Source organism: Acyrthosiphon pisum, chromosome X (genome assembly GCF_005508785.2).
Source record: "Acyrthosiphon pisum isolate AL4f chromosome X, pea_aphid_22Mar2018_4r6ur, whole genome shotgun sequence".
Lineage (NCBI taxonomy): Eukaryota > Metazoa > Arthropoda > Insecta > Hemiptera > Aphididae > Acyrthosiphon > Acyrthosiphon pisum.
In genome coordinates this window covers 82,014,281-82,029,603 of record NC_042493.1, presented here as the reverse complement: position 1 = coordinate 82,029,603, position 15,323 = coordinate 82,014,281, and the positions used below count along the sequence as shown (strand labels likewise).

General features: G+C 27.2%; 2 protein-coding genes across 2 annotated transcripts in view; both read left to right on the top strand.

The window, feature by feature from the left end:
* The first annotated feature begins 261 nt into the window (after positions 1–261).
* LOC100165527 (uncharacterized) lies at positions 262–3,465 on the top strand. Its single transcript, NM_001293467.1, is given in 6 exon segments — positions 262–657; positions 1,406–1,584; positions 2,376–2,472; positions 2,681–2,831; positions 2,890–3,136; positions 3,205–3,465. Coding segments are annotated over 6 exon segments (1,014 nt in total). The 5' UTR covers positions 262–443; the 3' UTR covers positions 3,331–3,465.
* Positions 3,466–9,003: 5,538 nt separating this feature from the next.
* The window catches only part of LOC100163467 (toll-like receptor 7), a 12,275-nt gene continuing 5,955 nt past the window's right edge, over positions 9,004–15,323 (top strand). Inside the window, exons 1-6 of the mRNA XM_003243482.4 lie at positions 9,004–9,203; positions 12,035–12,317; positions 12,605–12,774; positions 12,861–13,216; positions 13,308–13,554; positions 13,664–13,918. Coding sequence (XP_003243530.1) covers positions 12,047–12,317; positions 12,605–12,774; positions 12,861–13,216; positions 13,308–13,554; positions 13,664–13,918 — 1,299 coding nt within the window. The 5' untranslated portion in view covers positions 9,004–9,203; positions 12,035–12,046. The remainder of the gene's footprint in view (positions 9,204–12,034; positions 12,318–12,604; positions 12,775–12,860; positions 13,217–13,307; positions 13,555–13,663; positions 13,919–15,323) is intronic.

The following is a 15,323-nucleotide window of genomic DNA, read 5'->3' as shown; positions in this document are numbered from 1 at the left end:
TCCGCGGTCTGACTCGGCCATAGATAAGTATACTATGGTCCATTGGCCGACCGCCGACTCCGTGACTACACCAGTCGGCAATCACCAAAGGTATAAAGTGGTCTATATAGTCTAGAATCTAGATTTTCAATCCATCTTTTATACCATGGTCATTTATAATCTTCGTGATTTTTATTAAAAAAAAAAACTTATCTTTATTTTTTATCTTGTCCGTGGATATGATATTTATATTGTTATCATGATTTTTATAATACGACTACTATGATAACGAGAGTACGAGAATCATTTATGTGGTTTTTAACTAATTTTTCCAATTTTCCATGTTCTTGTAACTTCATATTGTTATATTTTGTACAATTTTAAAATACTCCGTTTCTATTTTGAGGATACACAAGTTATAATTTATTTTAATGTTCAACTATCATTGAATACAGCGCAATATAATGTTAGTCTCAAATTTATTTAAAACATTAAAATATTCAAATGTTATTAGATTAAGAAAATATCTAAGTACAATAATTGATAGAAAGCAAGATGAAGTTCAATTTAAAATTAATTGTAATTCAAACTACTCTGAGAAATTCAACTGTTGTATTAAAAATGGACTCACTTCTAATGCAGTTCTTAGTAATGAATGGATTTTCAAAATGAATATCGGTAAGTAAAAAACTGTGAAAAATTAGTGTATTATAATTTTTTTTCATTAGTCCACGATTTTTTTGATTTAGTCCAGGATTTTTTTGATTTAGGCCTTAGGGAGATAAAATCAAAAATGTGAGAAATTCGATCTCAAGAGGACTTGAAATTTAAATCTGCTTTAATAGTTCTTATTGCTTCACTAAATCAATTAATACATTGTTAATTAAACATACATTAAATTTTATGCTGCATGTATGTTAGATAAGAACAAAAAAATCACCATATTCAAACCCTGCTATTATTACATTTTTAGCTTAATATTGTTTAGACTAACACAATATAATTTATAGATGCACAGATTAAGTACATGTATTATCAGCGTCGAAACTAGCGGAACATTTTATGGGTAGCTTAAGCTGCACCAAATTTATACTTCAGTTTCAGTCCTCTCCTGAAAACAGAGTTAGTGGTGAATTATGGTAGGGTGATATCTTTATTAATATGAAACTTAAGTATTACATATTATAATATTAAGTATTGGTTCAAAATATATTCATGGTACAGAAGACATAGGTACTTTAGGTGGGACTATTACAACAATTGAAATTTAGAGGTGAGTAAAATTACACTTCTGCACCATTGGGTTGTTTGGTTATTTGATAAATATTCAAATAATATTAAAGTTGTGTGTACCGTCCACACTGAATATAATTCAATAATATTATTAAAAAAAATTGTTTATAATGATTTTAATTTTTTTTTTCAGATAATTTAAATAATGGACTGAAATTACTCAAAAAATGGAATCCTAAAAAAATGGATGATTTGTTTGTACTTCTTCAAATGCCTATGACAAAACTTGTATATCTTACTAAAAAAACCCATTTAGAATCAACAATTGTGCCACATGGAAATAGAGTCTATTATTTTGCCTCTACTTTTGAGGTTGGAATGCATACACTTTATACTGATTCATAATTCATATTCAAACTACATTTGCAAGAGAATTTAGTTTTACTTTTAGGTTCTGAGCTAAGCAATGAATGTTTTGATTTTACAATGGTGTTTTTATTTTTGTGCCTGATGACACTTTTTTAAAGTAAAAAATTGCTTATAATTTTAACATTGAGGGTGTTTTCATGTATCAATTTAGATTTAGCTTATACTTTTGGGTTTAAAAAGTATGTTCCAGTATTCTTAAATAAAATCGGGAAAAATAAAAAATGGAAATATGAGTTTTTACTCAAAAAACCAGTTTTCGAAAAATATAGACATAAGATGTTTTTTCCTCATAAATGTCAATAAATAATTTTGCTTGGTGAAAATCCTTGAAAATATATACAAGGTTCTTCATAAATTATTTATATACAAATTGATATATCAAAAATGCATAAGCTCATTATTTTTTTATAAGCTTTTATAGTTTGAGTTTTGTAAACATTTGTCTAAATCATAAATTGAGAGCTCATATATGTCTTATGGTGATACGATACTAAATATTTTTTAATATACTACAATTTTTTAAAAAAATATGGTCATATTTATTATTTTTTGTATTTTAATTAAAGTTAAAATTTAATCAATTTTCTTTTTATACTTTTTAAATTTCAAAAAAAAAAAAAAAATACCTAACCTCTATTTTGAATGTATAATGTATATGAATAATAAATATAATCAGAATCATATTTAATAACAACAACTAAAAATCAGTTATGAATACTAATCTGTATTTTTAGAAAAATCCCCAAGAAGTATGTTACCACTTGATGCATTACAAATTTTTATTCACGCGGAACTTCACAACTCTTCACCACATCTATCAAATTTTAATTGGTAATTAATTTATTTTATTCTGTATAAAATTAAAATAAAATAATAAATTATGCTTTTTAATATATTAAGTTATATAGATTATGATGTAATTAGAAGTATTAATAACCTACTTAACTATTAAAACTTATAGCAATTTAAAAATATTATTTTTTATTTTTTAATTTGTAATTAAATTCCTGGTTTCAATTAAATAATATTTTTTTTTAAGAAAATAATGTCGATAAGAATGATATTTGGAAAGATACATGGATATTTATGTACAGCATTGATCAAATTAAACACAGAATTTCTCTTACTAAAACAGCAAATTTAACGATTAAGCCCTGGATGTTACGGTGTAAGACTGAAGTATATGAAAGGTATCAATTAACATTGATTAATATAAAATTTAGTTAATCCAATATAATTATTTTTTAGGACTGTAGAGATAAAACAAGAAAATAGAGTTGTTCTCAATAAAGACTCTACCGCACAATATTTAGCTAAAAGACTGAAAGTACCAGAAAAAACTATTCGCTATATTAGTTCCAAATATCCTACAACATTGAGAGTTAGTCCTACTAAATTGAAAGAAATATTAGATTTTCTTCTCAAAGAAGGATATAGACCTTCACATATACTGAGTACTCCACGTGTATTTACTCACAGTATTTCTACTCTACAGGTCAGCTTTTAAATACTTGTTAAAATGATTTAATAATAAATTAATTTATATTTATATTTAATTTATAGGAACGATTAACTGAGTTAAGAGATCTTGGTGGTGAACCTACTTTGACTGCCTTATGTAAAAACAAAACAACTTATCAAGAATTAGTTAATAAATTAATTTTGAAAAACACTAAAGGATATATTTAAGGAATTATTATACTATCATACCTAAGAATTAAGTAAAAAGTAATAATGTATATTTCCATTAACTTCATTTTTAATACAATTTATCATGTTAAACAACAAATGATACTTTAAGAATTAAACACTATATTAAGTTGAGATAATTGTTATTAACACAATGTTGAATTAATTATATTTTGTCCTATAAAATTAAAACAATTTATTTATTAACATAAGTAATTAGTACATTTTGAGCCACTTATTATAATAATGGTATAAACTAACATTTTATGTTATCATAAAATATTCAAAACCTATCGGAAATGTATAGGTAACATAAAATGTATGTTATAAAAAAAACCCTTAAAAATTCTGTATAAAAAAAACATAATTTTTTATTATTAATATAAACATAAAATTATGGAATATTAAAATTAAATAAAAATAAGGTACTTACTTGACATTTTTTTTTAATCTATTTATAATACCTATATAGTATATTATGTACTATATAATATATTACCATAATGGTATAATTTATAATTAATGGACTGTTTAAATTTAAAAACAAGCAAAAATGACAAACGTAGATACCTAATTTATGTATTTCACTAATTTCAATGCTGCGTTACTTTTGTCTCTTCATCTTCATGATAAATTAAATTGGTATGTCAGCAATATACTAGTTTTGAAACAAATTGCACATTCACCCTCCATCCAGCCTTATTCTGTGACATAGGCATTTCTCCGTTTTTTATCGGTTCCACCCCCATAGCTGCTGCCACCGAAGACTTCACCATCACTCCACCGCTCAACCAGTACGCTTACATCACAGACATTTGTATCACAAGTTGCTGACATATCTATTTAATTTGTCATAATCTTCATTCATTATATTATAATAATGTACTTGCACAAGTTTAAAGGGTTGTGGTAAAACAGATGGTATAAAATATAAATATAACATCAACATGGAAGGGGGACAATAAATCCCCAGGCATTATTTTTGAACTTTTAATTTAAAACAATATTTTACAGTACAAAATAAATTATTTAAAATGGTTAACATTTTAAACATTAAAAATAGTGTTAAAAATAACTAGAGAATTAGAATAATGTTGAAGGCAATACAATAGCTGCAATTAAGTTAAACCAAAATGATTTTTTAATTCTTACGGACGTAAATCCTAATATCAATATAAATATATAATTATAATATATAATAATATATCACTTAATGACTATATTTACTAAATTTTTTTACTAGTAAGATATGAGAAGACTATTGGTTTTTTTTTATAGTGGAAGGAGATGATATTACATTTTGTTATACATAAACAGATATTGGGGGGACTTAGGGGACTTAAGCCTCCCTGAATGTGACAAACCACTAGATGTCAAAATAAATTGTGTATTTTAATGTACCTATATAGTATATTACCTACTTGGTGCCTCTGCTAGAATAAAGTAGAAGTACTGAGTAGCCACTAGTTAGTAGGTTGAAGCGTTTAAAAATGTATGTTAACGCTAATGGATAAGACAAAAATGTTAAGCCCCCCACGGATGTTGGTATGTTTAAATTAATTTCATTATTAGAGCACCAATATACAACTGCATTAAAATCTAATTGAAGTAGCTCTGATTCTTCAATATTATATATTTAATCATTCCATGTCATCAACAAAGGAATATAATTTGCAAAGCATACAACACAAGTAACAAGTCCACTATTTATTTTACTACATATTATATATAATTTTATTATTTAAAGTATTATATTTATCTATATTAATAAAAAGCAATGTTTTCTGTAAGTTATATTTAAAATACATTATTTGAGTTTTGAGACTTTAAAATATATCTTAACGTGCCAGTTTTTCAAATTTTCCGCAATTCTATAAAATTTGAAAATTAAATTGTGTATTACCTATATCAAAACGGGAATTATTCTCAGGCCTTGTAGAATTGTCACAGATAACTATTTTTTTATCTGAAAGAATAAGACTTTCTACAGGTCGCATCCGATTTTTATTTTATTTCAAATAATGGTATAATATAATTTATAAAAAAACGCTTAAATTTGTATTATTTTTGAAGACTTATTAGACTTATTATTATAACAAAGTTTGAGATTAATATATTGAAAAATAGATTCGATGTGGCCTGTAAAATATTATCCTCAATTAGTTTTAAAAAAATTATCAAGTTTGGTTGATTTTACTATATACAAAATAGAATCATTATTTCCGTAGAGCGTATTTTTGTATACAAAATTACATTGGATCCGGCGCCTTAATACCCAAGTACCTACTTTACAAAACTGCCTGCTGTTAGCAATAGTGAACTAAATTTTACACGGCGATTTTAAATTTACCTCAAAATCTATAAAATATACTTAAAAGCTTTACAATAATTTAAATAGTATAGCATATTACGTATAGGTACGCACTAGCACTATTGTACTATATACGCGTCTATAAACATTACTTATCTGTATTTTTCTACATGGTACCTAGTATAGTTACTGTACTTACCAAGTAATTGGACTAATTTTATAAAAATGACTTGGGTATTTTAATATTATGTTATTGTTATTATAATTTTTAGGTAACTTATATAGGTCAATACGTATAGATACAACGGGCTATAGGATAAATATAGTTGTGGCTTGAATAGATTAAAATTAGTTTGAAAATATTATCATGTATTTGTTTATATATGTACAAAATAATAAAATAGGTACTTATAGGGGTGGACTAAAAATAAAAATTTAATTCAAGAATTAGGAACCTATTAAAATTTACAAAATTATTTGAAAAGTTCGTGATTTTGATGAGTACCTATCATAAAAATTTGAACTTCAAACGCTTATAAAAGAAACCTATTAATAAAATATATAGTTTGTAGGGATATTCGATATTTTTTAATTGCTGTAGGTATCTAACGGTAAGTAAAAATTATAAGGAATTTTGTAGGTACCTTATGTACCTATATTAATTTAATAAGTTCTTTGACTCACGAACAAAATTTTAACGTAAAGTCATATACATTTTGAACTTACAACATACTTAAAAATTTCAGCAAATGTATATTTTATAAGATATTTATAGACATTTTGAATTTTAAACTTTTTGTTTTAGATTCTGAGCGGAGCGATGAATGAATTGATTTTACAATAATGTTTTTAAATTTTTTATTTGCGTATCATCATCTTTTGGGACAGTAAAAATTCTTCAATTTTTTTAACAGCATATTTTCTGGTATGAAAGTGTTGGTAGGTACCTACTAGTTGGTACTTTGAGGGGGTCAAAAGTAAAAATTTCCCAATAGTTTTCAAAAGCGCAGCGGAAAACGAACAAAAAATTAAGGGAAAACTGAGATTCACAAAACTAGTTTCCGATAAAAAAAATCAATTTTGTTTTTTAGTGTAACTCAAAAAAAAAATAACTGAATACCTACAATAGATGCCATTTTCACTGAATATTTATATTAACAATTTCTATGGATCATAAGATCTTAAATTCTCATAAATAGCTTATATTGTAACATTGGCGCAAATAGCGTTTGAGATTTGGAGGGGCTAATAGGGCTAATGGGGGCATAGGGCCTTACTTTGATAATATTGAATAAGCTTAAAACAAAATGTAGGAAATGTTTGGGAGGGCTATGGACATTTTTGGGGGGCTTAGACCCTTAAGCCACAATTGAAATAGTATTTCCAAAACGAATACGGAATAACCGTAAACACTTGAAATGTTCAAATTTTTATATTAGCATTTTCAAACAATTTTGACTCTTTGTGAGCTATTTATAGCTATGAGAAATTTTGTAAATTTCGTTAATTATTTATCAGTTAGAAATTCATAAAAGTTTTTGTTTTCATAGCTAACACTAGAAATTTTAATATAAGATTCCCAAAAAGTTTTACTACGTCTATCAAAAAGAAAAAATTCCCTGGAAAGGTACGCTAAATATTGCCTAAATATTTTTAAATATTTAAAAATATAATTTTTTAAGAAAAACGTTGTTTTATAAGCGACTTGAAACTATGTAAAAAAATATTTTCAATACAATTTACACTTTTTGAAATAATGAGTGTTGTTTGATAAAACAATCACCCGGTATAACGTATAACTTATAATTTATAAGTTAATAATTATGAGATTTGTTTTTAGCAAAAATTAATTTAACCTAGGTACTGTATTAGTAATAGTAAAATATCCTTAGTTAGAAATATAGGCTATCTTTGCTCAGAATCGTTTTTCTTCGTATGTATCATTGAATTAAAATTTAACACAGCCATTGCATTGTCATTGTGGCCTAGGTATGTCCTATAATCAATGAATATAATATATAGGCACACTCGACACCCAGGCCCGGATTAAAACTATCGTAGGCCCTAGGCAGTAGGCACAGTACATTTAGACATTAAGTGCATACACGTTAATGTGGCCCTATAATGTCCAGTGTTTAAATAGTTAAGAAACCTTCTGTTTGGGAGAGGAAGTGTCCAATCTTATTGTTAATCCTTTAAAAACAAAAATATTTACAGCATAAAAATCAAATCTTAACTTTTATTACCTACTTTTTATATGATAACAATTTTAACTGATCTTAAAAACAATTAATTTTACTCCAAATATTATATACAGATATATTATATTATATTGTCAAAAACCATAAAAAAAATAACGGTATATATTTTTTTTATTATTAATTAACCCGTGACAACTTAGCCCATTGGATGGTTTTTAACTGTGCGGGAGGATACTGTAGGTTTTTGTAAACACGTTTGTTTTAGTTTGGCAGAATTTTCATGTGGACACCCGTAAGTATCTGCCATGCTCGGGTGGGGGATGGCGGCCTCTCTCTCCAGACACCGTGACTGCCCGAAGAGAAGTGCCGCCCGAGACCGAGATTAGAACCGACGACGGTGCTAATCCGCTCGGCCGCTTTGTCAATAACATACAATTTTTGAATTTATAATTTATCTCTAGCACTTATTTGATCTGCAGCATCAATTGCTTTGCCATCATTTACAGAGACTAGTGAGTACTATGCAGTCATACGCGGTGGGACCGACCTGCAGTCGATAATAAACTATTGTTTCTATTACGTAAACGATATATTATTTATAATTATTATTTCCTAAAAATATACTATAAACAGTAATCGTGGTATCATTCTTAAATACATGATATTTTACTTGTTGAGCTAACGTGTTTAATCGTACGGATTAATTTATAATAATAATAAAAAAAGCATAAATATTACAAAAAAATCGTAGTCACACATTTTACTTTCGTAGGCCCTAGGCACAGTGCCTATAGTGCCTATGCGCTAATACGGCCCTGTCGACACGTCCTACTATTATACTGCATCAGAGCGAGTTCCATGATTTTTATTATTACCTACCTATATTACTTGTGCAAATAATCACAACATTTTGTAATCTTAATTCTGCGTATAATAGGTAGGTACCTAGGTAAACTTTTGCCATATTTAATGACTAATTCTAATAATCACCAGTTAATTAATATTATGTCTGCGGTGTTGTGGAGTGTTGTATTTATTATGATTCATGGCACACTGAGTGAAAGGAAATTGAACGCACCAAATTCCATAGTAGTTTTCTCTCCTTCTTCCGAGGACATTACCCCTACTATGCATATAGTCATCGTGTTAACCGCAGTTAGTTGCAGTAATAGTGTAATACACTGAAACTGTAGTAGTCTAGAGCGTTTAAGGAACGGATACACGTCGTGTTCATAATAAAGTTGTTAACAAATTTCATAGATGACAATGAAGAACCGTGGAGAGAAAAGCGTGTTGTATTTGTAATCCCAGGAACGAAGAAATGACGGATATCGTAGTCCTTGTTTAATGAAATAATACAGGTCAGTATTATGAAATATGATTATAGTAGGTGTATAATATTATATAATATATTTGAATTTATAAATTAGATAGGTATAATATATGGCTATATGAGTTAAGTTACGACAAACATAAATAGGTACCTACATAATATGACAATACAAAGGAAATAAGCGTAAATGGATTCATATATTATAATATAATAATATGCACCTATTTACTGCTCTTATATTGATAGTTATTCCTTACTAAGCTATACCTACCTACGTCACAATGTATATAAATTACTTAAAGGCTACCATAGGTTTGAATTGAAATATAGCAATTTATGTACTTATATCTACATGCTAGGATTAAATAACTCATTGAAGTTTGCGAACTATGATCCATAATGAAACTAATATATAATTTAGTTTCCTGGTTCAGAAATATTATTACTTTTTAGTTCAGTATTATTTTCCAAACAAAATCTCCCCACACAAAATTCCTGACTACCCCACTGCGGCTACCTATTATAGATTTGTAATGTTTAATGATTATTAACACTAAACAAATAATAGTAGGTAGATACTAATAATATGTTTTCATATATTTCCATTTATAGTTACTACCTACCCCTACCTATTATATAACGGCACTATGGCAGTATTATATATAAATAATAGTCATCTATTTTCATTGTATTCATGTTTTCCGGAACGTCGTACCACTCGTACCTATATGTTTTATAAATATTTAATGAAGTCACTCAAAGATAGGTCGATTTTTTTTTATTTGCATAGGTTTCATAGTTTCACGATAGTGGTTCGTTGAGGACGAGAATTGTTTTGTAAAAGAAAAAAAGAAAAATTAAGTCAATCATTTCTTCACTTATTTCTGTGTGTAAATTAAACAAAAATAAACAAACTAATTTTTTTAAATTTTAATTTAAGAACCTTGAAATTAGAAATGTATGAGTTTATAATAGAAAAACCAGAATATTTGCCATGATATGTATCAAAAAGTGTTTTTAAGTTGTAAAATGTTTGTTCCAAAATAAAATTGCTGGTGGTTTGTATTTTAAAGGAGCTGACTGGGTTGGCCTTGGCATCAAATATAGCTTTATATAGGGAATAAAAGCTTGTAACATGTCTCTACCCGAGTGATTATTCGGTTCTTTATAATACATCTCGCTTTCGGGAAGGAAAAATAAAAGTATAGCTACCTACACTTTCATTGTAATCTTATTATTTTGTAGGCATTTAGATTATACGTCTTATACCTATGGTAAATTAAAATATATCTACAGATCTGAATACTAAAGCCCAATTCACATTTATATATGTATAGGTACTTCAGTGGGGAAAAACATGAAATACTTAATGATAAAGTAAATTTTTCCAAGTAGGTTATTTGTTTTTTAATTACAACAAAATAAGTAAATCGTTACATTAGAAATCGAGTAAATATCAAATGTTGTAAAATCAAACGTAATTTCGTAATTTGTCGTAATTTCAAACGCTCATAAAAATTGAATTTGACTTTCTTGTAGAGATTTTTTTTTTTTGATAAAGGTAGACAAACTTATGAGGAATCTTGTAATACATTTTCAAATCTTAGATTTAAAAAAAAAAATTTTTATAAATTTATAATTCGAAATAATTTGGAAATTTTGTCATTTTTACGTATTTTGTCAATATTTGAATTTAAGATGCTTAAAAAAAATTCTGTCTATAGATTTTTAATTTTTTTCATCTGCTTATGAAACAATCTACTAGGAGCCTTCTATTAAATTTTCAAGCTTTTTTAACCAACAAATAAAATTTTATTGATATTTATAGAAAAAAAAAACTAAAAATAATGGAAACTGAAAATGTCCCTAAACAGTTCAAAATAAGTCAAAATATTTTTTAAAAGGCATGGTGTATAGAAAATGCTAATATAACATTCAGTAAAAATTTCATGTATCTATACGGTTATTTATATTAACTTAGTATAATTAATTAAGTATAATTTTACTAATACGAAAAAATATACCTAATACAAAATATAGGTATTTAGATATTAACTATATGGTAATTTATAGTATATTTTGATAAATCAAAGGCTAGTGGCAGTTATTAATATTTTATTGTTTTTATTTTAATTTTTTTCTAGTTTAGACAAGTTGTTTTCTTTTGATTATTATTGCTAAATTTTAAAGTGTAGTTGACAGCTGTTTAATTGTAAGTGTAACAAATTCAGCTGTTTTTACTTAATTAATAAACAAAGTAGGTACTTTATTTATTTGTACTTTACTTATGTCTGTGTTATTAATTTATGAAATTATATGTGTTACTAAAATGAAGGACGATAATCAATAATAGATATAATTATTAAATTTTTTTGAAAGATTTATTATTCTTTATTAATAATAAACCAAAAAAATACATTTTTTTAAAAAAAAACACAACATTCACTTGGATTTTACACTGTTTTAAACATTTGTTTTATTCGTTTTAAACAACTAACAAAACGTTTAAAACAAATGTTTTAAATTCATGTCTTAACATATTTAAAACAAGTTGTTTAAAAAATTGTGATTTGAACATAACAACCCTAGATGACAGACACAAAAAAAAAAATTAAATAAAAAAAAAAAAAAACATCATTGTAAAATCCGAGATAAAATCAATACATTCATCGCTCTGCTCAGAATCTAAAATTCACGGTAACTATACAATAACATTTTTAAACGAGTTATTATAAAATATTATAAAATTAAATTACAATGTAAATTATTACAAATATTATGTTCTTTTAATACCTAGGTATATTAGATGGGTTACTAATTAATTCTAAATTATAAATAGTAAAAATTATTCTTTTCTAGTCATTCAGAGATATGGCGATTCGCAAATTCCTAGTGTTTATTCTCTACATTTGCTACGTCGATGGCGAATACAACGAACCAGGGCCTAAGTATAGGTGTCCGAAAATAGGCAGTTTGCCTGAACTGGCTTTGCACCCCTGTCGTTGCGTGGCAGATTCCGACAACGGATTAGCGATACACTGCGAGAACAGCAACTTGGCCTCACTCTCCGTCGGTCTTTCAAACGTTGCATCACTTGGCGACGTAGTCGTGGACAATTTGACTATATCGTCGTGCAACATTGGTAATACTCATTATAGTGTTATATTAAAATTATATTATATGCAATATATGCATGTGTACTGTCTTGTTATAAATAGCATATTAGCATCTATTATTCTATACTCTGTCCAGCGAGAGAATACGCCAATGTCTGCTCATCTCTACGTGACACCCTGCTACGAGACCAATTCCACTATGGTAGGTTGTCACGTGTGGATGCGTAGAAGAACCAATTTTCATCTAGTCGTGGCGTGTATTTTCTCACTGGAGAGAGCATAGTGTGTATACTTACGTAATATCTTTGTAAAGGTCGTTTATTTGGAGACATATTTTACTCGACCCCTGTAAACAGACTGATCATACAAGATACGCCATTAATATTACTGGACGATGATTTATTTTTTGGAATTAATCACACACTTTCCGAATTACACATTGTGAACTCTAAATTGGCTGAATTTCCTTCTGGTTCGTTGAAAGTAAGCAAAATATTTATATTAATACCACTTACTAGTTATATTTTCTATCAAAAAACGTATGCAATTTTATTAAATTTGTATTACAGATATTGAGCAATTTAAAAGTACTGAACCTGGACAAGCATTCAATATTTAATATACCGACCAACGCGTTTACTTCTAGTCAATTGCCGACCCGTTTGGAAAAATTATACATAACAAATGGAAAATTAACGTCTCTGTCTCCCGACTCATTAAGTCCATGTAAAAAGTTAAAATACCTCGATCTTCAAGGCAATGAATTGGGGACGCTTCAAAAGAATCAGTTCAAAGGGTTGAGAGACTTAGAAACATTGGATATATCTAGCAATAATATTACTAAAATCGACTCTTCCCATTTTGGTGACTTAACGAAGCTTGTGTCGATTAACTTGGCTAATAATTCATTACCATCTGTAACAAGGTTTTACTATAATTTATCTAGCAATAATACCTACATACAATAAACAATTCTAACTCTACTTATAAGTATTTCTTTTTATTTATTTTTAAAGAGGAGCATTTGCAAGAAATACACTACTACGAGTTTTAAACTTGAGTCGCAACAAACTGACAAGATTAGACTCTGAGTTATTTCGTGGTATGCGTTTTCTTCGAAGATTATATCTTAGCGACAATGAAATTTCTCAAGTTGACCGAGGGACATTTGCGTCAATGACAAGAATAGGTACCATCGATTTGGCTAGAAATCGTATGAAAATTATCGACTATCAGATGTTTTCTGGACAAAATTATGTTGAAGTATGTTGATGAAATGTACCTATATTAGTTTATCTGAAGTGTATATATTTAAATTTGTATTAAATAAATTGTATTTCGACTAAATATGGATAATAATGTAATGTTCTAGATCATCGATGTATCTGAAAACCAAATCACAAAAGTTGAAAAACTGTCGTTCAAAAATCTTTATTTGGTTCATATAAATTTGTCCAAAAACAATATATCGGAAATCGATAGTGGAGCTTTCGAAAATTGTGCTAACATCACGATGTTAGACATGTCGTACAATTCAATATCAAATATACCCAGCACAGCGTTTGATAATAATACATATGCTACAGTATGGCAATTGTCTTACAACAACTTGACGGATATGTCTCAGGTAATGTTGAATAAATCGTTTTATTATATTATATTATTATTATATTTTATTATTAATTGTTTAATATGGTAACGATAATTGCATGATAATAAATGTATTATTTATACACAATTATAATAGGTTACAAGCTATTTATTATAATATGTATATCTAACGTTAAATACTTAAATGTAATATCGGAGTTTTCGAATACCTAGTAAACAGTGCCGCAACTACACCAATTTGGGCCCGTGTGTAAATAAAATGAATGGCCCCCTCTTCACTCTTGATAATTGAAAAATTAATTTTTCCAAATTTGAAAACATAATTTGGAATTTTAGGTACCTATGTATTTACAAACAAATAAATGTAATAATTTGTAACCTTTTTTATTCATTTTAAATATAAATAATTATTAAATAACAAATAAATTGAACAAACCATACATTAACAGTCAACTCAAAAATAAATATCATTTTTCTTGCCTCTCTGCTTGCAAAATTGTCAATTATATTTTCTATGTTAATATAATTTACTTGTTGTCTTTCAATATTGAGCAAAGCTATACTTGAAAGTCTTATTTTTCCTATTGATTTTACAATGATGTGTGTTTTTAATTTATTTTTTATTTTTTATTTTTGTGCCTGTCATCACCTTTTAAGACAGTAAAAATGCTTAGATTTTCTTCAACAGTATCTTTTCTGATAGGAAAGTGAATCAAGTTGGTACTTTGGGGGGGTCAAATTGATTTTGATTTTTGGTGCAACTCTTAAACAGATGACCGTAGGTACATGAAATTTTGACTGAATGTTTATATTAGCATTTTCTATACACCATAACATTTTCCAAATATTTTAACTTATTTTGAGCTCAAAACGGACATTTACATTTTCCATTTTTTTAGTTTTTTTTCTATAAATATCGAAAAATTTTTGTTTGTTGGTTAAAAAAGCTTGCAATTTTAATAGAAGGCTCCTAGTATATTGTTTCAAAGGCAGATGAAAAAAATTAAAAAACCATAGACACAATTTTTTTTATAAGCACTTTAAGTTCAAATATTGACAAAATACGTAAAAATAACGAAAATTTCCAAATTATTTTGAGTTAGAAATTTTTCTTTTAAAACTATGATTTGAAAATGTAATACAAGATCATTCATAAGTTTGTCTATCTTTATCAAAAAAAAATATCTTCAAGCAAATCAAATGAAATTTTTATGAGCGTTTGAATTTCATATTTTTACAAGATTGGATATTCACTCCGTTTCTCACATAGCGGATTTTGTTATTTCGTTGTAATTCAAAAACGAATATCTGTAGTTACATGACAATTTCACTGAATATTCATATTTTCATTTTCTATACACGATAAAATTTTGAAAATAATTTGACTCTTTTTGAGCTGTTTACGGACATTGTCAGTTTTC